A 25,557-nucleotide genomic window follows, 5' to 3' on the forward strand; every position below is an offset into this window, starting at 1 on the left:
TGTGATGTCATTTACCTTGAGACACAGTACACTAACATGAGATGGCTTTGATTCACACAGGCTTAACGTAATGACCTCATTTAGCTGGTCTGTCTCATGCCCACTGATCAGAGCAGATTTAGTTTATAGTCTTTTAGCATCAAAATCTTATTAGGTGAGTACTGTACCTATTCAGATAATCCAGATCCACAGAGGCATAAGAAACAGTTTGACATTGGAGGAAAAAAATTAGAAAATTGGAATGGGAAAACTCTTCCTACCATTCAATGAAACACAGTACAGCTCAGTCACTGGAAACTACACCAGGAAGTGTCCCTGGTACCCTAACAGTGTCATGTACCTTAAATAGCCCAAAGGTTGAGATAAAAATAGAGACTTTATCTCTTTGATTAGTGTGTTCACTGTTAAAATAAAATGAATTCCGGTGTTTTCATAACAAAGGGAGAAAAAGCCACAAAAGAACTCCATGGGCCATTTACATGAAAGGCTATTATCTTTGTTTTTATTAAAGACTACTTTAAGTAATTTGATCAAAAATAAAATAAACAAGTTAATAAACCTGCATGGAATACAAATATGTCAAACTATTAAAACGGTTTTAAGATATTCATTTTCTCAATATACAGTAGAAACCTATGTAAGTTGACTGCCCAAGGGACTGCAATGGACTAGTCAACATACAGAAGTGGTCAACATAGGAGCTAGGCCTGCTGTACTGATGTGGACACGTGGTGCAAGTCCAGTGTATGAAAATCAGGTCAACGTAAAGAGGTGGTCAATGGAGGGGGGTGGTCAACTATGGGGGTTCTGTTGTATTTTTATTGATCACAGTGTGATGATAATCTTCGACTCTACCCAAGGGCTGGATTTCGGATATCTTTAAACTCTTTTTATTTTGTTTATGCAGTTTTTGAATAATCTACTGAAGTTTATTATGGATAAGTACAGTTTAAAGCAAGCAGGAAAAAATTCAAAATTCATCTGCAAAACTCAAAACAGGGTTCATAATTTTGGCATTGACAAGATTATATTCAACTGTTACATGATACACGTACCATGCTGTACTATAAATTTATCATGTATGAGTTTGGTTAGAAAGTGGTACCATCTGTAGCATATTCAAATTTTCATTACATGGTTTTACAATAATTGAAGACATGTGGTTTTACCATAATTGAAAAATCTATAATTAGAAATAGCTCTGGAATACAATGAGAGGCTAATATCCACTTTACCTACAATAGTTAATGAGAATTACTTTATCTCAATAATTACACATTAAACATGTAACAAAGAAATTCGAATACAAATAGATTTCTAAGCCCTCTTTCTGAAACATTTTTAATCCTGAAATAAATAATTCTATGTTAGACTGGTATTCATAGTAACCTATAAGTAATTGCCATTAGTTATAACTGAACTATTGTTAATTCTCATTTATTATTCTATCTAATATGAGAAAGCAAAAATAATGTTGAAATAATTATTTTACTTTGGCGCACAATGTAAGTTTTGTTTTCTTTTCCTCTTTTTCTTTCTTCTTTCTTCTCTCCATCAGTAACTTTCATGATATCTGAGTCATTTCATTCATTAATGTAGCAGCTTCTGGTCACAGTGTGGATTGACTGACAACAATTATGTGCTGGCAAACTGGTTCTCCAGGGGAAAAAGGGGCTGATTTGTATAACGTTTGCTACTTTCTGTGGTATTAATACTCCTATTTTGACCACTTTCAAAGTACCAAAGGAAGGTCACAGAATTCTGAGTAGGAAAGGGACCTGCACAATTAGGTCTGGAAAGCTGCAGAAGTCAGCCAGCTCTAATATATCTCCCATAGAGCCATAACGGTTTCCAAAGGTCTTCCATGAATCACATAATACTTACATACTTTATCTCAATAATTACACATTAAACATATAACAAAGAAATTCGAATACAAATAGATTTCTAAGCCCTTTTTCTGAAACATCTTGAATCCTGAAATAAACAATTCTATGTTAGACTGGTACTCATAGTAACCTATAAGTAATTACCATTAGTTATAACTGAACTATTGTTAATTCTCATTTATTATTCTATCTAATATGAGAGAGCAAAAATAATGTCGAAATAAGACATAAGGTAAGACCTGGCTAGTAGTCTTCTGATGTTCAACCTCCCAAGATTTAAATTAAATTCAATATCTGATCAGCAGATTTTATCTAACTGTGAGGATTTTTAGCAAGGTCAGTTGGGATTAAGGAAGTCTGGAGTTGGGAAGTGGGCAGAGTAGTATGGGGAGAGGTAACAGTCACACGACTCTTAATCTGGAGCCTGAAAGCCAGGCCACAGTTGGCTTGTAGGGACCATAAGAGGCAGCGTTCCCAGTTGCTCTTATGTTGAAGCACTGACTACTACATAAATGATTATGATAAGCACTGACTACTAAACTGCACCTACATAAATGATTACCAAATAAAGCACTTCTAAAATGTATGTGAATACAATAATCAGCCACTTTATACCCAAACATGGCATACATTTAAAACATGACTGTTAGTTATAATTACATCTCACATTATTTATTTATTAAGAATATTGTGAGGGCACAAATGTTTTGGTTACATATATTGCTTTTCTACCATTTGGGTGAAAGTTATCAGTGTGCTCCCTACTCAGACAGTTAGGTGCGAATTTACCTGGTACCACCTCCTCCCTCCCACCCACTTTGTTTTTGATGTGTTGTTTCTATATGTGCAAATAAGTGTTGATTGATTAGTTCCAATTGTATCATATTTATATATCATCAGTGTCTTAAACATGGGGCTAATGCTTTATTTATGAAACTAAAACTGAGCAAAAGTGACAAAATTAACATTTTTGAGCATTTGCCACCATCCAAGGATGCCAGTTGAGGAATAGTGTATACACAGACAACAGAAGTCACAATTGGTTCCAGTTTGCTTCTCCAAATATTTTTAGGTATAATTTTTAAAAGTAACATTTAAAGTTTAAAGAAAGAAATGAGAAGCCCACTTTTCTGGGAAAAAAAAAGTGATAATGAAAAATAAATCTCTTAGTATTTACTGAAAAGTCTCCTCTGGTAGGACTACCACCTCTAATAAATTTCTTAGTTTTAATAATAAAAATTATGAATAGGAAATACAAAACAGTGTTAATCTACAAGATAGAGCTCATCTTTCAAAACTGATCCCACTGACAGTAGCACAGCAAGACTGGGGTGGTGAAAGCAGTCTGCCCTGAGAGCAGCAATTAAGTGCTGGTTTGTATCAAATTCAAAAAACAGTAGGAACCCTGAGGGGAGGTCAGTCTGCTTTTTATTTTCACCATGTCCTGACAATCTTACTTTCAGGTAAGACATTCTTCCCTTCCTTGACTGACTGTCCCCACCACCCCTTCACACCCTGCCCCTTACACTTGTCCTTGGGAAGCCACTCATCACGAATACTAGAAAATTTACATAATGTAACTGTGAAGAGGGAGCTAAGTTTCACCCAGTGAAACATTTCTGTATTTCATATAACACTGTAAACTGTAAGGTCAAAAAAGTCAGTCAAACTATAAAATATTATTTTCAAATTTCTAGAAAGCTATCCTCAAGTAAAAAAAAAAAACACCCTTTCCTCGTAATTAAGGTGAAAAGTCATGTTTCACACAACAAGCAAGTTCATTTATACAGGCTAGTAACGGTGACCTGCAGCCTGCCTGCCCCATCGGCAAGGCCTACACATTCAGACACACAGTTTACATACAGTAATTATTGCTATACTGAAAAATAAGTAGAAAATATATTTTTGTTTCATCATTACGACTTTAAAATGAAATGAGGACAAGATTAACACAACGACAAGTACTATGAGGCCCTGGCTGGGTCTGAGTATACCTCTGCGAGGTCTGAGAAGAGCGCCTGGCTGGTGTTGCGCCGCAGTGTGTCCCAGTAGCTTCTGGAGACAAGTTCCTCAGCATCTGTTTTAAGTACCTGTAGAAGTTTTAAAGAACACAACTGAAATCTAAAGAACAGTCACAAAGAATGATAATTTAGACACTTTAAATCTCTTCTAAACAATCTTGAAACAAAAAGAAAACACATTAGTTTACCTTTTTTGTTTTCTGCTGTGCACAACAGTGTTATATTACATTGCTGGTAAACCCAACGTACTTCCAAAGGTGTAATGGTATATAACCACTATTTATAAGTACAATATCAAATTTGTTGGTAAGAAACAAATTCTCCAATCCTTTCCTCTGTCCTTCTATTAAAACACATATAATTTCTAAGAAAGCATGAAGTAAAATTTTATATGCTCCTGGGCAAAGTAGATTAATTTAGAGACTATGGTAATTTTGTAGCAAATCTTGGTTTGCTTAATTTAAAAATGTATTGCTAGTCACCATACATCTTGACAGTGTATCAAAGAATTAAAATGACTTTATCCATACTTTAGAGAAACAAAGTTTAAATTATCCAAAATCTGTCAAAAAGAAATATACCTGCTTAAATCAAAGCACTCAAAACTACTTGGGATTTGGTGGGTATGTCAATTGTAAATGAATAAGGTATTTTCTAATCTTTATCACAAGGACAGAATACTAACTAGCTTTTATCTCATGATTGGCTAGATGAAAGGAGATATCAAAATTAAGAAGCAAAGTCCAGGAAAATGTCAAACCGCATACCTAATTTGGTTGTCTATAAACAAAAAGAGTCAAACAATCTCTGACAAGATTTAGCAGGAAGATCTCACAGGTTCTCACTGATGGTGTTTTCATTACTGAGAGGTGAATGCTGTGAGATGCACATAAGAGTGCTGGGCTGGTAATGAGAGAACTGTTATTGGCCTTAATTTTTATAAGCCCAGTGCCACTAAAAAATTATAAGGCATCTAGGAATTATTTCAAAGACCTTCTAAGTTTTAATTCACTATTTATTAACTAGAAAATTCTACCTATTGCCCATATCTTAATAAAAATCTTAATAAAATACAACTTGGAAGGAACTATTTAAGTAACACAGATGTAAGTATTACCATAATTATCAATGTGGCAACATGAAAGAAAAGAAGGAAATACCCTAAAATACACTAAAATACTAACCCTTCTATTATCTCTGAATGGAAGGGTTAGGATATTTCAAATTTTCTTTTTGCTTTTCTGTATTTTTAAAATCTGTATAATCTGTATTATTTACCAAGATAATACATGACTTTTTAAATTAAAAAAATCTCATTGAGAACATAATATACTGCTTTTTAAGTCCCTTCCTACAGAAAGTTTTCCCACTTGTCATTTAGCTCTAGAAAATATTATGCTAGAATATATGACCAAATTTCTGTAACTGAATATATTTGTTTATCTATATATCTATTATATATATGTATCTATTTGATAAATAGATAAATAGATAATAGATAAATCTCATGCTGACTTTTAAATTATAATGCTTTGGGAGCAGGAACAATATCCTTATAGCTACTATAACTGCAGGAAAAAATTGCAAATAGATCAGTGATGTGAATGGCATATTCACTGATTCCCTTATATTTTTCTGTTCCTAGAACCAGTATTTAATTTTATGATCAGTAACTTGAATGAAGAAATTAAATTTTTCAGATGACGCAAACTAGTAGGAAGTTTTCTTACATCTAAAAAATATAATAGGATAGTTAAAATAGAAATAAAAAATGTTACAAATGAAACTTAATGTCAAGTTTTATATAGCTAAAAGAGAATTAATGAACTAGAAGATAAATATGAAGAATAATACAGAATGAAAGATGAAAAGATAAAAATATGGAAATGGTTAAAGAGAAATTAAGAGAGATAAAAGAGAACATAAATGTCTATGAAAGCCCCAGAAATAATCAGAAAATAGGAAAGAGATGACATTCAGAGAAATATGATGTGACTGTTAAAGAATTAACAGAAGAAAATAATCCTTATATTTGGGAAGAACAATATATCTCATGATAGATAAAAGCAAAACAGAGAGATAGGCTATAATAAAACCACAGAATCCAAAGGCAAAGATTTTAAAGGCAGTCAGAAAGAAGACAGATTACTACAAAAGAAAAATACTGAAGACTCAGAGATGACTTTTTAGTTCCAGCAATAGAAACCAGAAGACAGTGAAATATCATTTGTTAAGATTAAATAACTGTCATCCTATAATAATATACCCAGCTAAATTACCTTTTTTTAAAAAAGGGCAAATTGGAGACATTTTCAAAGACAGATTTTTGTTTTTGTTTCACCAAAACACCCTCACGTGAATATACATTTTGTGGGTAAAGACTGTGAAATTTAGGAAGATGTAAGATTAAAGAGGGAATTAATGAATAAAATATGGCAAATATGTAGATAATCTTAAGTAAACTGTGATAATGTACACTTTGAAAATCTAATTTGTGCTACTAAATGAAAGACAGTTGTAGATGCTGCACAACGGTTTTAAGCATTCACGTCAGGAGAGGTATGAATGACATTAAAACATTTTAAGACCACTTCTGAGAAAGAGAGTAAAGATGCTGCCTAATAACACTTTAAATTATGTATACTTAATATAATTTTAGGAATAACAACATAAAGAATAGAAATACAGTGAATGTCTGCTAACCCAAAGGAAAATAAAAAGGAAAAAGTAAACTTCAGTCAATTCAAAAGAATGCAGAAAAAGAGAGAAAATGGCATACAGAATAAAGTGACTGAAAGAAATTCGAACTAGTAATCACAGTAAAGTAAACTGACTGAATCCTCTAGTTACAAAAACACAGACTGTCAACCAAAATCAAAAGGAACCAGGACAACTCACAAAATGTACTGTTAAAAAAATAATACTAACAACAGGTAAGAAAAGAGAGAGAATGCAAAACACCTAACAGGCTTTTATTAATGATAGGCTAATAATTAGCACCACCCTTCTTGCTGAGAATAACTGAAAAGTCTGGTCAAGATATAAAAAAGATCTATTTCCTTAAAAGCATCTTAAAGACACAATTGGCCTCTGGCTCCGTGTTGACATTTCCACTGATGGTACAAAAGCAATTGGTGGTAAAACTAACGGTGTCTTAGTACAAATGAGGTACCAAAGACCAAAGTATCACATTCAATAGTTACATTCTGCAGTGCCATAAACCATTTAAAAAAATTCCACTTAAGAATGTATTTGATGAAGGAGAATAAAGCTTATAACTTTGTTAAACTAAACTCTGAGTACACACCGTTTTAATCTTCGGTGTGATGGAATGGACGCTTCCGTAAGGCACGTCGGCAGCTTACTGAAGCCTGACAGTCGCCTTCACAAGGATTTGTGTGGCGGTTTGGATTTCAAGCTGAACTAGCCAATTATTCATGAGCCATCATTTTTACCTGGAAGAACAACTAATGGACAACCTATGATAATTCAAACTTCGGTATCTGGTATACATAACTTTTGAAAATCAACCAAGTGAACCTGCATTTCAAAGCAAACAACTGACAGTATTTGTTGCCAAAATAACATATTACAACAGACGGAATGCAAAAACAGCCATGAGAAACCAGCTGTCATCTAATAAGCCAGACGTTAAAGAGATCTGCAAAGCAGATGAAACAATACCACTCTACTCCCTACAGTTCTGATAGTTTTTCATAAAAAAGGGTTTGTTAATGTGTACTAAGTTTTTATTGTTATTTAAAATGGATTAACATTTAAAAATTTCATTTTAATTTCTAATTGGTAAATACATATAGTCCACATAAACAAAATCTCTTTTGCATCCTCAACATGGTAAGACCAAAATGTTGGAGAACTGCTGCTCACAGCAAAAAAGTGAATAAATCAGGACCACAGACCACAGTGAAGATGAAACGGATGATCAGAACGCTGTGCCAAGGAGGGAAAGCCACAGGGACATTCATGTACTGTGATTCCCTGTGTATGATGTACAGAAATGGGTCAAACAAAGCCAAATTGTCTAGAATGTGGAAGTGAGTGGGAAAACCACAAAGTGAAGCAAAGCAGGGACTCACGATCATGGTTATTGTCTAGGGGACCTCCAGGGATTAGGATCAGGGACACATAACAAAGGGTATCTTGTTGAATGGCAGCGTTTTATTTCTTGATCTATATGGTAGTTAAATTTTTATAATTATTTGGTTTTACATTTGCACTTTGTAGTAAATTTCTGAACTAAAAACACAGTTTAGAAATCAGGGAAAACCTCACCATCACCACAAAAAAAAACCCCAGAAAATCAAAACATGGAAAATAACCAAAAATATTATTAAAATAAAGGTGGCATATGTATCCTGATCAGCAAAATAGATTTTAAGGCAAAAAACATTTTTAGCAATCTAGGGATAGTATATAATAGAAGATTCAATTCACTTAGGTAATATAACCTAAATTCTCATATAGGTAATAGCAATGATTTAAAATCTCTAAAACAGAAATTAAGAAAATTATAAGTAGAAATTAACAAATGTATCACCGTAATATGTAATTTAACATACTAATAGACAGATCAAGCAGGCAAAAACATTAATAATGACAGATGTGAACACAAAATTATCATGCTTGGTAATATATATTTAATATATATAGTTGAAATATATATACACATACACACACACACACACAACTCTGAATGTGTGTCCGCCCCAAACTGGAGAACACATATTCTTTTCAAATATAGAGCATTTATGATAATTAAAATTTTGTAATCCATAAAACAAGTCTAAGCACATGTCAAAGAATTGGTATAAAACTTGGTACAATGTCTGATGGTGACAGAATTGGGGTAATTAAGAATAATCTAAAAAAGCCCTATAAGGCACTCCAAAGTCAAATATACTTGACTTTTGCATTATTTATTTTTTTGACTTTTTTTACAATTCCATTCATCACTCTGCAAAGATGAAAGCAAAGAATTATGATAAATATAAAATGATTTAGAACAGGAAAGGCTACAAAGTAACAACTGTCCTAATGAATCAAAAGCATGTGCTCAATTTTACACTGTAGCAGGAAATAATGTGATTAAATATAGGCACAATCTACTATAAGAGTGATTAAATTTCAGAACAGGCTACTACAGAGGTCACAGAATCTCCACCCACATAGCAAAAGCCCAGGGGGCCTCTGCCTTTCTGGATGAAACTTCTTCCAGAATTATATAGCTTAGGATATATTTAGCTCCGTGATCTGTAATCAAATTAGATATTTGATCAAGTCAGTTAATCTACAACTCTGTGCACTAGCAGATAATTGCCGGCTAATTCAAAACATTATACCAACAGATCTGTGTGATACTTACAACAGTGGTATTTCATATACATTTTCAGGTTGATTTTTTTTCTAATTTTAAATGAATTCTCTTGCTTGCTTGCCTGCAGTCTTTGAAAGTAATCATTCCTTATTGAACAAATTTTTTTCTATTATGCAAATAATAGCATAAATTTTTTCTACTATAGGAAATAAAGTTAGCTTATATAGAGGAGATGTGAAAAATCATGTAATCCATTTTAGACTGAGAATAATGGACAAAAATGACATCAAGTTGTATTACTTTAACATATGCATTTATATTTGAAAAAAGCTGTCTTCAATAAAATAATAAAAGGAAAATACAGATTACCACAATAAAATTTAAAATCATAAATTTACTTTCCTAGTAAATAAAGAAGCATAATATAAATAAAATAAGCAATTTAAATCTGCTTCTCAATATTATTCTTTTAATGCATAAGTGACTGCAATTTATATATGTAGTATAAACTAGAAAAACATTAGGGTCTATTTCCTTTTGACAATGTTACTCTGAGATACATTTTTAAAGAAACACATAATCATCCTATATGAAAATTATTTATGAGATTAAGGGAAATAAAAACTGTCACAGAAAATGGCTCATATAATGATGACATATTAGAAAAATAATCATAAAATCATAAGCATTAACATTTATTAAGTTTCACGGGGCATATGGCATGATAATCTGTGAGAATTTCATCTTATAAATTTTAAAATAATTATCAGGAATCTGTTAAAATTTTTAAGAAAATTATATAATTTATTTAATGGAAAACAGTAGTACATTTTGCAGAAAAAAATTAATGTAACTTGTAAGAGATCAGAACAATTAGTTGTATGAGTCTGATGGACATGGTTTGTTTTCCAACCCATTCTCAGTCCATTCCATGAGACTTGGCAAAATACAGGTGGCCATAAAGTTCATGTGCAATTTAAAATCATGCATAAACTTGATGGCCAACCAGTATATTGGGTTTACTTTATGCTGAATCTACACTAAGAGCTAGCTTTCATCATTTGGAATTTTGATTAACTAGCCAATACAGAAAGCAACAAACAGATACTTATAGAATTGTACACTACAAACTAGAACACTTTCATCAGGATAGTATTAAATCAGTCATCCTGAATTTAAAGGGCTTCTAAGGTGGAATTTCTATAATTTGATGTATCCTCTTAAATCACTGAAGTATCCTGGGGGAAATTAAATGAACTGCTCATGTTTATATATTCAAATGGTGATGGCTTATTCTTAGGTATTTAGTAGCTGGGCTAACCAATAAATTCTGACTTTTTAAGGACAAAACAAAGTAGAAAGCTCAAGGTGAAAAGCAATGTACATTTAGAAGTTTATCCATAGAAATTCTCTATTTTTCCAAGAGGAGGAAAGTCTGAAAACCATAATCCTCTCTGATAAATAACATGATACACTGACAATATTGAACATTATCAAGTAGCAGCTTACACCCGATGTTTGTATAGACCAGAGGAAGGAGGCAGGCAATAACAAACAACAAATTTTCCAACAATTTTTAGAAAAAATTTATAAGAAATACTGAAACTTAAGAAAAGTCTATCCATTAATTTACTTGTTTATTAGAACTGAGCAAAGATTATGTATCAGATGGACAACCAGTTCTTAAAATACCTTGTTCTGTAGGAGCAATCTGCTCTGTAATTTATATACACCTTCAAATACTGCTAAGAAATACAACATTTAGATTATTTTACCACATTTATTGGTAGTTGTTGGTCACTCACCTTTTCCTTACTTTAATCTAAAGTCAAATATACAACTGCTCCACATATTTTAGCCTTTTCATAAATCAAGAAATGAAACCTTAAAATTTTGGCTTGATTACACCTGTGGTAGTCAATAATGTCCAAACCCCTCTAAATAGCAGACAAAACTTTATATAAAGAAGTAACATTGTCAAGTATAACAGGTGAGGACTATATACATAAAGAACATGAAAGTATTGTACATACACTATTAGTAGGAGAATGGTATCCATAAAGTTGAAGACGCTGACATAGAGCACAAAGGGCCAAATGAAGTGTCATATTTCAGAATGAACCCAAGTATAGCAAAAGAAAAAAAGAAAAAGATGACAAAATAATCAATTAGGAAGGGCAAATCATTATGCTGCATTCTATATAGAGCACACACAAGTGGGATAAATGTTAAAGATGAGTAGCAAAGTTTTAAAATCTCATATAATTAATTAAACATTAAATGAATCTGTGCTCCTTTAACCCACTAGAACTATTGCGTTGAGGACAACAGTTCCTCTTAAATAAGCAGTTTTATTCAGACATGCTTCAGCAATTCTACATGGCATGGGGCAAAGTCTAGATGCAGCAGGATGGCAGTGGAAGTGGGATGGAACCTGCTGGGGCCCCCTGTCTGCTGTTATTAGCATTGCAACATGAAGCAGATCACTTCCCCTCTCAAAACTGTCTTCTCATCTGCAGAACGGATACTGTACTTACCTGGGAGAACTGGAAGGAAGACTGAACAGGAGTAACATTTACAATGAACGTAGCACAGATTAGAACATAAGAAATGTCCCAAGAAATATTATGTTCATTTCCTCCTTTTCTTCTGAAACACAGCTGTATTTCAGCAAGTATTTTTAAGTTTGGTTTTGACTTAATCTTGATTTGGGGATGTTAATATTCAGTTTAAAGTAGCTATCTGGTTCTACTAATTTAAGGAGAACTTTAAGGTTCACCATTAGCCAACCTTTTTGAATGTTTATTATATTTTAAATACTAATAAGTGGCTATGGGTTTTAATCCTTTTAAGTCACATGTGATCACCACCTCTAATATCCCCATTGTACAAATGAAAAACAATGAGGCACACAGGGGTTAAGGTTATCATTCAAGGTCACCCAGGTAATGAGTGGCTGGGCTAATATTCCAATCCCCCAAATCTGCCTCTTGAAACTGTGCTATGTCTCTCTTATGTAATAAGTTAAATTTTAATTGCTTTAATTCTACCAAAATATTCTAAGAATATATAGAATCATATAGTCTTTTCTATTACCCTGAAAGCACCACCTTGTATAACTAAAGTGATAAAAAATAAAATCTCAGTTCAGACTTCTATTAAATGTGACTATTAATAAGTTAACACTAATTATTATTATTGTTAAGAAGTAATGAGAAAGCTGTATTACTCCAGAGGGCTGTTAGTTTAGGGGCTGTACTAAAGATTATTTCTGAATTTCTTTAAGGAATAGTTCTGATAGCTAAATTATATAAGTGAGATTTCAGGAACACTATTTAAATAAATTGCACTAATTAAATAAATTATTTATAAAGATAAATACCTCTGAGGTACCCACCTGTGGAGATCAATGACTTTCATTAAGTATTTTTTAACATATAAACAAATTATCCATTACTTATAAATTATTTTTACTGTTCTTTAAAACAACTACCTTTCTCGTATGTTTGCTAAGGAGAGCTTCCTTGACCCATATGCATATAAAATAATAAAATTCAGGGTATTCTGGTGTAATTCAGATAGGCCTCCCCTAATTAATTCAAGTTAATGAAATTTTACTACAACACTAGTATGAAATACTTCCATTAAATCAACATTAAATTTCCTTTACCTTGGCTGCTATGAAGCTCAGACCCAAGCTTTGTGCTTACACTGTAGATTTTCCCAGGCTGCGTTGTCTGCTATGATTTCTCCCTTTCCTCTTTCCCTTTGTAACTTGATGGATGTGTTTCAGTAAATGTTAATGATTAAAATAGTCTCAGATTTTTTACTGAAAGATCAGTAAGTCCTCTCTGGAAGTAGTATAAATAAACAAAACAATTAAATTTCTATTCAATGAAATGCTACCTACTCTCTTGTTTTATCAATGGATTTATTAACATAATTCAACCTCCTTATATGATATTTTATTAACAACTTGCCTACTGAATTATAGTCTGTGAGATGTAACCTATCAAAATTAAAATATCTGTTTACTCTTTCTGTATATTACTACAGGAACTAAAATTTAAGAAGGCATTCCATTTCTAAGTCTTGTTAATAATCGCTTGTTAATTCTCTACTCTTGTTCGTAATATAAGCAGTTGCATTTATGGGGCTATTCATATAGGATTTATTAGTTAAAATTTAAAAACCATGAGACCTGAATTAAATAGAGAACTACTAATGCCCCTTTTAATACTTGGCTAAATTATAATCAGCTCTTTGATTTTTTAAAGACTGTCTTCCATAAACTTTGTCAACAGTGTACTGGGGGAAGTTCAACTACTCATAATTATATTGTACTCGAATATCCTATGAAACAAAATAATTCTGATTATGTGCTTTTATACAACTAAGTATATATACATACTTAATAAATATATTCAGATTAAATATGGTACTATCAGTTACAGACAATCCATGTCCAATTACACCTACAAATAATAAAAAATGTTACAATTCTCTAAATTATTTGAATTCCATGGAGAGCAATTAAACTACTGCACAGGGCCCTAATTTGAAAAAGGAACAATAATCACTTATATACCAACAAAACTCACTATGTTTTCTGGTACATAAGTACCAGTTGAGGAAATATGGTATAGCAGATGAAAGTGCAGGTATCAGAAATGGGTTCAATTCTTTGGCTTTGCCATTTAATAGGTATGTAAGTTTGGACAAGATACTTAGCTTCTCCTCATCTATAATTAGAGATAAGAAAATTTGGGGGTAAATTCAATGAGAAAATGCATGCTAAGTACCTAGTGTAGTGACAGTCAGGTCTCAGTACTTGCTGGTTTTATTATGGGAACCTGGCCTATGGTCAGGCTCAAATGCTTGGGACAAACAAAAAGAAAACTGGTAGGAAGTGGAGGGAAATGTTACTTACTAACTCTAAGCTCAGAATAAGATGGAAATGTGCATCCCAGAAGAAGAATCTGTTATATATATTTTTAAGAATGAAAACAAAATACCACTTGCTTGTATTTGCTTCAACAGTCAGACTGTTTTAATACCACTCAATTTACTCACATTATTAAATCTTTGCAATTCACCTTTAAATTTTTACATGGATAATGATCTGTATTAATCTATCGCATGATATACCCTTCAAATCTCACAGATAACAATATGGATGGAAATGATTTCATGAGGGTGACTATGGATACAGATATTTAATATCAATATTTAACATAAATATTGATATCGATGCATATCATAAAGTGATTTAACTACATGAGAACTTTAGAAAGCTTTCAAGAAAGGAACAACTCCAAAGCTGCCAACTTTAATTACTTTTTCTCGACATGAATAAATAATTCTCACCTAGAAAACGCTTGAGCTCACAATTAAGTTTTCTTACCAGCAAAGCTCGCTTTTCTTCATCTCCTTTCGTTTCTCTCTTCTCATTTTTTTTCCTGAATATCTCCTGAAGCTAATAAAGAAATCAGTCAGGAATCAAATACCAAACAAAAGTTTCTGGGCACATAACTACCATCAAGTACTAGCAATATCCCACAAAGAACAGTTAGGTTTATATACTAAGAATATTTAAAATAGATAAATTTTCTTTTCTTTTTTTTTTTGAGACAGAGCCTCAAGTTGTCCACCTGGGTAGAGTGCTGTGGCATCATAGCTCACAGCAACCTCCAACTCCTGGGCTCAAGCGAGTCTCCTGCTTCAGCCTCCCAAGTAGCTGAGACCACAGGCGCCCGCCACAATGCCTGGCTATTTTTTTTGGTTGCAGCCGTCATTGTTGTTTGGCGGGCCTGGGCTGGATTCAAACCCGCCACCTTAGGTGTATGTGGCTGGTGCCTTAGCTACTTGAGCCACAGTCGCTGAGCCGATAAATTTTCTGACTTCAGTTTTTTCCCAAGAAAATACATCCTTTGGCCCAGGTAACCCACAGTGAAGTTAAATATACTTAATGCTATGGTTCTACTTAATCTCTAAGACACAAAGACAAAAAGAGATGAGCCATGAACGAACTCTGCAGGTGTAACTCCTAGGGCAACTTACTCTCATCATCCAAGGCTTTTTTCTGTATCTGGAACATGGAGATAATTCCCCACAATAGGAATGTATTGTGGAGTAAATATGTGTTGTATTACAAGTAGTTATTGAGCACACTGCCTGCCATACAGTAAGTTCTCAATAAATGTTAGCTACTATTATAAATGGTGTTTTTCCTCTTTAAAATCCCATCATTTTATTAAGAGAAGCCTAAACCTGCCTCTGTATTAGTTTCCTGGAGAGTTCATTGCTTTTGTTTGTAAACTTAGACACTATCTCAACTCTTCATTTTATTTTATATAACAATAGTTTAAAGTCAAATAAAATACATTGTCTCCTAAGATATATAATAATATTTTAAAATATACATGCAATCCCCAAGTTACAGACATCTGACTTAGATATAACTCAAACTTATCAACTTACTTAAATATTCAACTTAAGAACAAACCTACAGAACCTATCTCATTCATAACCTCGGACTGCCTGGACCACAATACATAAATAACTTTATTATCACAAATTATTTCCACACACGTTTTAGTGAAAAGAATTGTTAATAATCACTTTATAAACAGGCAAGAGAACACAGATTTTAGACTTCTACAAATCACTTGGTCAACTCCACCTCTTGCTTTCAGGAACTCTTTGCTAACAAACAAACAAACAAACAAACAAATCACGTATGAGATAGCAGTATAACTGAAAAGAGCAGAATGCAGCTTCAGAGCAAGAGCAGCTCTCACCAGAGCACAAAGCGCAAACAAACAGGACTTCTCATGGATGTTTCTACCTCCGAATTCCACAACGAGATGATAAACAAAAGGCATCACAGGCGGCTTCCATGGGACTGAGCTCCGAAGTTAGTCTACTGCATATACAAGTGCATTTGTAAACGGTATTCCGTATTTTAGGAGGTAATACATTTTATTTGCTTTAAAATATTGCTACATAAAATAAAATGAATTATTGAGATTGCTATCCACGTTATACAAACAAAAACAATGAACTCCCCAGGAACGTGAAAATTCCTAAAATATGGTTGTACGCCATCATAACAAAACTGTTAAACTAAACTTGTCCATTTTAGGATGGTAGGACCACATCTTTTATCTGCTGTAACCAAACTGAAAACTCCCACTTCTCTACCATTCTGAAGGTTCCAGCTCCAGTGGCTGGAATGAGGGCAAGGGTTTTGTGGATCTAAGTTTAAGCTTTTTCATAAGTGCAAGTAATGAGTCTGCTTGCTTCCCTCTGAAGGGCTACTAATTAGCTTTTGATGAGGATTTTTATCACTTCTTTTTCCTACTAAAGAAAAGGATGTTACAGGTTTCTTCGGTAATACAGCTTCTGAAGTAAATATGAAAATTTTAAAGAGATTTTCTTTTTTCTTTTTTTTTTGAGACAGAGCCTCAAGCTATCCCCCTGGGCAGAGTGCCGTGACATCAGGCTCACAGCAACCTCCAACTCCTGGGCTCAAGCGAGTCTCCTGCCTCAGCCTCCCAAGTAGCTGGGACCACAGGCGCCCGCCACAACGCCCAGCTATTTTTTTTTTGCAGCCGTCATTGTTGTTTGGCAGGCCCGGGCTGGATTCAAACCCAACATTTTAGGTGTATGTGGCTGGCACCTTAGCCACTTGAGCCACAGGTGCCGAGCCAAGAGATTTTCTAAGGGCTGTTCAATAGCTATGTACAAAAGAAAAGTACAAAATAAAATGGCTGTTTCTGAGCCATCTCTCCCCTTTCCCTTCACTAGGGGAGCACAGGCAAACACAGAGGTAAAGATAAATGCTGAGGGCACACCATATTACTCTGTGGGATGAACTAACATTCATTTCTACTTCAGAGGAAAAGAAGAATAAGCATCATACCACAGATACATGGGTGAAACAAAAGAGAAAAATTCTGGAAGGGGATAGTGTGGGAAAATGAGTGGGCACCAGAAAACACTGTTGGGACAGCCCCAAGGCCGGCCCAGTCCGGTGAGAAAGAGCCAAGGAGAAATACCTCAGGACTATTATCCTGTAATCAAAGAAAGGAGAGTGGAATGAAGATGTGGGGACGAGACTGAACCCCAGGCATAGTAAGTGAAAGAAAAAAAGAAAAAGGAAAATCAAGGATCCTATATTGAGAGGGAAGAGAAGTTCCCATGGAGGAGCTGGGACTGGGTGGCTGCTATGCTGGGGACTGAGTGTTAACTGGGTACATATAATCTCAGAATTTCCTACTATTTACCCAATAGAGAAAATACCTGACACATGAACATTTCAAATTTCTAAGTAATGTACAAGCAACTATAATCATTCTCATACACTGAATGATGTAAATATTTTATACCATAAATATTATTCAAAATACATGAATAGTATATTTCTTTATTAAATAAAAGCATACATGTTTACTCTTTCCTCTACAGTAGTATTCCCAATAAGGCAACAAAGTAAGCAATGTTGACTTGTTAATGTAACGCAGCACACAGCATACATACCACCAAGAACTCTTTCTTATCCACCATCTCATTGCCATCAGTGTCAAACATGTTGAAAGCTATCCTAAACCCTGCATGTGGTTCTGTCAGAAATAAAAAGCAGAAAAACTATTCATAAAATACTGGAATTTTATACAGTATATTTTAAAGCACAAAACCTATATTAGATACAAACAGTTATTCATCTTCTGTACAAAAACTTTCTTTAACCAAGAAATTTAAAGCAACATGTTTTATTAAATATAATAAAAGTGAGATACAAGTACACATAGTTCTGCTTCATATATTAGCACACTTAAAAATAAAAGGATAATATGCTTTAGAAGTACTTGTGTGATACTTGTCGCATCGCACTGAAAGAAAAATTTGACACTTTTCTTCTAAAAATAAGCACTTTTCTTTCTTATGCAAAGTCGGTTTGCTTAAAAGAAAAATATCAACTCATCACATCTGAAATAGGGCCCTCAAACTTTTTAAACAGGGGGCCAGTTCACTGTCCCTCAGATTGTTGGAGGGCAGGACTATAGTTTAAAAGAACAGGCAGTGGCTAAGCAGGACAGGCAGCAGCGGCAAAAACACCCAGTGGGCTAGATAAATGTCCTCAGCAAGTCATATGTGGCCCACCAGCTGCTGTAGTTTGAGGACGCCTTAGAGTAACAGGGAAAGAAGTTAATATGACACACGGATAAGTCCCAATTCTTGAGAAAATTATAACTGAAACAACCTATGAAAATAAATGTCAAGCATAAGAAATTACATATTAATGTTGAAACTTCTAGAGGCTTCAAAACAGAAATATAAACTAAAAGGGGCTTGAATATGTAATTTCTAATTTCTTCAAAATACAGAGAGCAACTGCTTTTCTGAGAAAGACAGACTTTCACATGCTATGAACTGTTTTAATTTTATGAACCTTATAATGAGGTTCAATCCCTCTTTTACTTCTAGAGGATGAAGGAGAAAATTTCAACAGAAGAAAACTTGAAAGTTCCTTCAAAAAGGAACTTAGTGAACTTTACGTGTCTATCTCAAAACATTGGACCTTTTCTTTTGAGAGGACTTGTAAACTATTTAAACAGGGACCCCTTCATAGGTACACTTGCTACCACCTGCTGTGAAGTTTTGATCCTGGCTAGAGAAGCAGATAGCCCTACTTTCTTAACCAGTAATAGCAGTCTCTGAAAAAATAATAGAAGAAATAATAATAATAAAAGAAATGGAAACCAGTCCTTTATGCAGCTCATTTCTCGCATGTATTTTAGGATCTTAAACTTACTCTCATTACCATTTCTTTGAGAAAGAAATACAAATTTATACCATTCCTGATAACCAAATTTTAAGCTTTAAAAAACTCTTGAAAATACATAGGGAAATAATGTCCTTACTATTATTGTTTGGAAGGGAAAACACAGTTAAATAATGAAAAGTACACAGGAGACACTTACAGACAGGGGGCATAGATCACGTAACCCACCTCCTGCTGGGCTACGGAATCCCAGCAGGGGTTGAGGAAATTAAGAAAATCTAGGAAAGAACTATTTTCTAAGATTCTTTTCACATTTTTCTTAGTTCAAATCAAAACAACATCTGATAATTTTTCAATTCAAACTCCTTGAAAGTATCTATAAATGAATCCTGAACTCCAAAAGCTGTCTCGCAGCACCCAAAGATCCTAATGTTTCTATAGTAAGGAAAAACCACTCTATTTATGTTTTTTCCTACATCTTAAACCACGTACCCTGTTCCCATCTCAGCCGGTGGCTTTCCTAACCAGCACTATTTGGGTTTAGGTAGCCCTAACTTCCAATTTTGCATTCATCATTATTCTGGCTGATAAGTCAACTTTTCAACAAGTTTTTGAGATGCTCCTTGGCTTCCACTCTGATTGTCCTGGCAGAATTCATCACTGCCTGGACTTCATCATTACTGGGGCTTTCCAGATTGTACCTCAGGTCACTCCCAACTGTGCAATATTTGCTGTTGTTCAGCACTAACATTTTGTTAATAATTTCATTTTAATTCCAAGGGCAAAAACCACAATAAAAAACAAAAGACAGTTTTTGAAACACATATGCCCATGCATGCATACACACCCCGCTTCCAATTTACTTTAACAGAATTCAATGTAACATTCATACTAAGTTACTAAGTTAAGAATGACACAGAGGTGTGAATTGTCTAATCATAGAAATACAAGGTATTTTAAGTCTTTTTCTAATGACAGTTTTATTGATGTCCCAACATCCCAAATCCCCACAAGTGGATGTTCCACTAGCGACATTCTTTCCTTCATTCACCAACTTTTGAGTGAGGTTCTGTTTTGAGAAGGTACTGGGTACAAGATGCTGTTCCTGATTCAAAGGTGAACAAAAAAGATGCTATTGTGCATTAGCATCTTATTATTATACCATAAGCCATAATATTTATGTTTTTAATTCTTGCTCATGCAATACTTAGAATTTTTCTATGGCATTCAAACATGAAATTTTGCTCATGAATATACCTAAAGTGATTTTGAATAGTAAGAGAATTTAGGAAAAAACTATTTTCTAAGATTCTGATAAAAAAAAACCTGTACCCAGAAATATATTTAATGATTATACTTACTTGTTAAAATACATAAAAGAAAAAGATATTCTGTGTAAGAAATCACACCTAGAAGAAAAATAGTATCATTTATGTTACATATAAAATACTACTTTATGTATTTAAAAGTAAAATATTATTCTAATAGTAATAAACATTATGAATAAATAGCTTACAGATTTAAAGCAGATGCTAAATATGTTTTATTTTTAACTGTTTATTTCTAATTAATATGAGGGTACAAATTCTTAGGTTATAATATTCGCACTTCCAAGGTAAAGTTCAAATTGTAGAAGAGCTCCTAAATATTGTTTTAAATGAGACTAACGATTACTATAGAATCACAATAAAAGCAGCAGCAAAATAAATTTTACTTTAATTGTTCGACATGCCTCTGCAGAAACCCACACAAAATTCTCATCAACGCTCTCAAACACATTGGCAAAGAGTAAAATCATAACATTTACTTATACCTTTAACTTTTAAACTTGCTGCTAGTTTTTAATGTTTTTATGTAATTGTATAACTTAACATAAATAGAAAGATCAGAGATTGTTAACACTGTAAAGTGCTTCATTACTTTGTAGTAACACTGGAATAAAACACTTAGACATTCTTGCTTAGAAGTTTGGTTTTTGTATTATGTTTAAAAATAAAACTCTATTGTTACCACTGTTTTGCTTTCAAATTATTATTCTTGACAATGCATCTTTTAAATGTACTCTAAGAAGCTGTCATTTTAATTAAGTGGCTTATGCTTTCTATATATTGCATCCTGAGTTCTCTGTAACCCCAGAATTACAAACTGTAAAAAGAGCTTGTTTGGAGTAAACACAAATATAGATTCTGTTACTTGGAGTTCTGGCTTCTGGAATATTATACCCCAAACTACAATTAAGGGGGTAACTGACCTTCCCAGTAGATAGTAAGAAAATTAAAATCAGGAATCTGTATCTATAATACTTACCTAAATATCAGATAGTTCTGCTGTTTGCTAAAAGGATTTAAGAACTCCTCAAATAACCAGATCATGAACTTTAAAACTCCATTTTATCTGATGTTCTCTGAGGCTTCCCTCTTTGTTACAAAACAAAGATACAGGAGTCACTGCCTGGCAGTTTGTCAGAGACTTGAAGGAAGCCCTGAAAGCATCCATTCCCTTCTTTTGTTTATACTAGAACATTGTGACCTCCAGACAGATAGTTCTGGTTGATTGCCATGAATGTCATGGGAGAAAGATTCTGGAATGGTAGATGGATATAAAGATACAAAATTAGATTCCACAGGGATCTCTTGAAAAGGGCATAAATGAAGGAGGAAAAAGAAACAGGATGAGGAAATGGACTTGCTGTCTCTGCTGTCCTATCTACTAGCTGTCATCTATTGTCCTGGTAGAACTCCCAAGAGATGCTGATTGGTACAATGAATTCTAGCAACTGCTATGCATCCTTTATTTGATAGCTAACTCAAGACTTCCCTCAAGAGAAGGATTACTTAACGGTGAGAATCCTAATCGTGATTACCGTGGTAGGCTACAATGTTACTGAGCTACATTGCTAAGTTACATTGTCACCCAGGTGGCCTAACAGGGAAGGCAAACAAAGGGAAACCCATGATATCATTTAAGAGAAAATACTGCTGAAGACGGAACTGTAGATTGCTAATGCTTTGCAATTACAAAAGTGGAAAACAATAAGACTAACTCTCTGATTCATGGCTATCCAAGATAAAAGATTTAAATAAAAATAATAAGCATAAAAATAAGCATACAGTAATAGTGTGTAGTCTTTAGAAACAGAGGATAAGAGAAAAAAAAGGAAACAGAGGATGAAAAAAATGCCGCCAACTATGTTCCTTTTGAAAATTTAATTTAAAAAAAATTTAAGAGACATTCATTAAAAAATTGCACTGCATAACTCTATATCAAAATAGATTATGGTTAACCATTAAAATTAAGTCTCCATAATATGTGTTCTCATAAATGTTACGTATCAATTTTTTAAAAAACTGTAACATTTTCTTGCTGGGTAATAATTTAAACAGATAAGCATCTTCACTTTAAAATTAATCTTCGTTAGCTCTAAAGATTTAATTTTAAAATTTCTGTGCTATTAAAAAAAAAAAAGCAGGTGCTTGAAGAACTGGATAACCACTGTAAAAGACTGAAACTGGACCCACATCTTTCACCACTTACAAAAATTGCCTCAAGATGGATAAAAGATTTAAATCTAAGACACAAAATGATAAAAATCTTAGAAGAAAATTCTTGACGATGTTGCACTGGGGAAAGATTTTATGACAGACTTCAGCGGCCATTGCAACAATAAAAATTAACAAATGAGACTTAATACAGCTGAAAAGTTTCTGCACAGGTAAGGACACAAGTAAAGGAAAAAGATGACCTTCAGAAAGGGAGAAGATATTTGCAGGATATGAATCCTACAGAGGGTTGATTAAAACTATAGAGAGCTCAAATTAATCAACAAAAAAAGAGTAAACAATCCCATCTACCACTGGGCAAAAGATATGAACAGAACCTTCTCTGATGAAGACAGACAAATGGCTAACAAACATTTAAAAAAATGCTCATGTCCCTGATCATCAGAGAAATGCAAATCAAAATGACCCTGAGATACCACCTAATCCCAGCCAGAATGGCCCACATCACAAAGCCTCAAAGCTACAGATGCTGGCGTGGATGTGGAGAGAAGGGAACACTTTGACATTGCTGTGGGACTGCAAACTAATACAACCTTTTTGGAAGGAAGTATGGGAATCCTCAAAGAACTCAAATTAGACTTCCCATTTGATCCTGCAAACCCATCACTAGGCATCTACTCAGAAGGAAAAAAATCCTTTATCATAAGGACATTTGCACTAGACTATTTATTGCAGCTCAATTTATAATCTCCAAAATGTAGAAATAGCCTAAATGCCCACCAACTCAAGAATGGATTAACAAGCTATGGTATATGTATACCATGGAATACCATTCAGCCGTTAAATGTGGTTTTTTGTTAAACAGACACTATTTATTCCTACACTGCTTGTGTAACTGAACCAACTTATAAACACACACCGAGAACAATTTCATCAAAATAAAAACAGTGGTTAATTCTGGAGGGAAGGGACGGGATGGGGAGTCAAGGCTCTCTGTGTTTGCTCTCTGCTTCCCCTAAACCAATGTTTCTAAAATTTCCTGAGATCATGGATCACCCTGATTAACCAATCAGAGTGATACAGCTCTGAACTGTCCAAATGGTACCCATTTGCCAGATGTAATGGAGCTATTTAAATTTAAGATAATTAAAATTAAATAAAACTACAAATTAGTTGCTTGCATTAGCCACATTTCAAATACCTACCAGCACGTTTGGGCAGTGGCTGCCACATGAGACAAGACAGAAACAGAACATTCCCTCTGCTGCAGACAGTTCTACTGGCACTGAATAAATTCCCTCCCGTAGGGGAAAAAGAAGCAGATACACACATAACGTGAGGACTGGGGCACGACTAACCCTGCCCCTTAACTAAAAAGAACTGCTTTCTTCAATGCATTTATTTTTCTTAGACTATATTTGATCAAATCTGTATTTTCTAATGAGATTAAAATTCATTGTAGGGTGGTTCCTGTGGGTCAGTCAGTAGGGCACCGGCCTCATATACCAAGGGTGGCAGGTTCAAAGCTGGCCCCCTCCAAACTTCAACAAAAAGTAGCCGGGGCATTGTGGCAGGTGCCTGTAGTCCCAGCTACTTGGGAGGCTGAGGCAAGAGAATCGCTTAAGCCTAAGAGCTTGAGGTTGCTGTGAGCTGTGACGCCACAGCACTCTACCAAGGGCAAAAGAGTGAGACTCTGTCTCTAAAGGGAAAAAAAAAGAAAGAAAATACATGAATGAATCAACCTAGATATGTGGATATTGATAATAGAGGAATTTGAAACAGAACAGTTTTGCAGTGAGGGTTGTCTTTAAAAGAAATACAGTCAAATTTAGCTGCCAAGCTTGCATCCGGAAAGTTTTTCATATGGATTGTGGTCAGGAATATCTACAATTCCCTGGAAACAAAACAGAAGGAAGAAAACTGGACACTTAGAGACCTTGCATTTGTGCATAATGCTTTCTATGGGTAATTGCAGTACACGCTTTTCAATATGGCAAAAAGCAATTTTTTAAAATCTAAAAGTTCATTTTGTTGCAAGTAATTTCAAAGATACAGACAATATATAAAAGAAATAACATTAAAAACCACACTTAAACTACCCAGGAAAAACATTATACCTAGAACAGTAATACTTTGTTTTTCTTTTCAGTTTTTCCTCTGTGCATACAAGGTATGATTTTAAATCTCTTAGGTCTGACAAAGTAGACACATGTGTAAATAATACAGCATCAATATGAAAGCACACAAATGCGAAGGTTAATTTACCTCTTTCTTTAAGATTTCGAAATAGCTTTGATGATCCTTTCCAAACTGGTGGTGTTTCTGAGAGCATCTGATTCAATTCCTGTGATAGAAGGTTTTACACTACTGAGTAACAAGTAAACCACTTGTTTATAAAGTAGATCAAAAAAGATATAAATGCCCATGAAAAAAATTTCTCCATTTAAAAGAGCTGAAATCTGGCATTATTTATCCTATTTTATGCCTGTGGTTCATTCAACCAGAAAACCCAGTATTTGTGCACAGTCCAAACACAAAATTAATGCTAAAGATGCTACATTAAACTCAATTAGAGCTACTCAAAATTTCAGATGAATTTAATAACTGGCAGTGTACGTACTCATATAAGAAAACCAAATTAAGATAAAACAGTAAGTTTAAATTCTAAACAGCTGTAAAGGGATAGGTTTATGGAAGCGTGATGAAAAAGTAGATTTCCTAAGTCAAGGTCAGAGAAGACCATCTGGCTTTACAGCATAAAAAGTTTTTCTTTGTAGCACTTTTGGACTTAAGAGGAGCTACATAGAGGAAGAAATGAACAAAAGATTGTTAGAAAGAGATGAAGAATATTTCAATGGTGACGTTGGATGAAGTGGGAAAGACAGGTATCAAGTTATTTTAGCTACTTTTTCAATTTTTTTCTTAATTTTAACTTAAATGTTCAGTTAAGAACATAGACTTCAATTGCTGTTTGATTCTGCCCCCGCCACCCTTTTTTTGCAGTTTTTGGCCGGGGCTGGGTTTA

General features: G+C 33.9%; 1 protein-coding gene across 2 annotated transcripts in view; it reads right to left on the reverse strand.

Annotated features, from left to right (window-relative positions):
* MICU3 (mitochondrial calcium uptake family member 3) overlaps positions 1 to 25,557 on the reverse strand; it is an 82,214-nt gene that overhangs the window by 13,069 nt on the left and 43,588 nt on the right. Inside the window, exons 4-9 of one of the 2 annotated variants that reach the window (XM_012810024.2) lie at positions 24,798 to 24,876; positions 20,394 to 20,441; positions 17,787 to 17,869; positions 14,650 to 14,721; positions 11,279 to 11,317; positions 3,884 to 3,979 (exon numbers count right to left, since the gene is read on the reverse strand). In XM_012810024.2, the coding sequence (XP_012665478.1) occupies positions 3,884 to 3,979; positions 11,279 to 11,317; positions 14,650 to 14,721; positions 17,787 to 17,869; positions 20,394 to 20,441; positions 24,798 to 24,876 (417 nt within the window). The remainder of the gene's footprint in view (positions 1 to 3,883; positions 3,980 to 11,278; positions 11,318 to 14,649; positions 14,722 to 17,786; positions 17,870 to 20,393; positions 20,442 to 24,797; positions 24,877 to 25,557) is intronic. The other variant, XM_023517807.1, reaches the window with a different exon arrangement.

This window comes from Otolemur garnettii, unplaced genomic scaffold, assembly GCF_000181295.1.
Source record: "Otolemur garnettii isolate 467f Iridium unplaced genomic scaffold, OtoGar3 scaffold00121, whole genome shotgun sequence".
Lineage (NCBI taxonomy): Eukaryota > Metazoa > Chordata > Mammalia > Primates > Galagidae > Otolemur > Otolemur garnettii.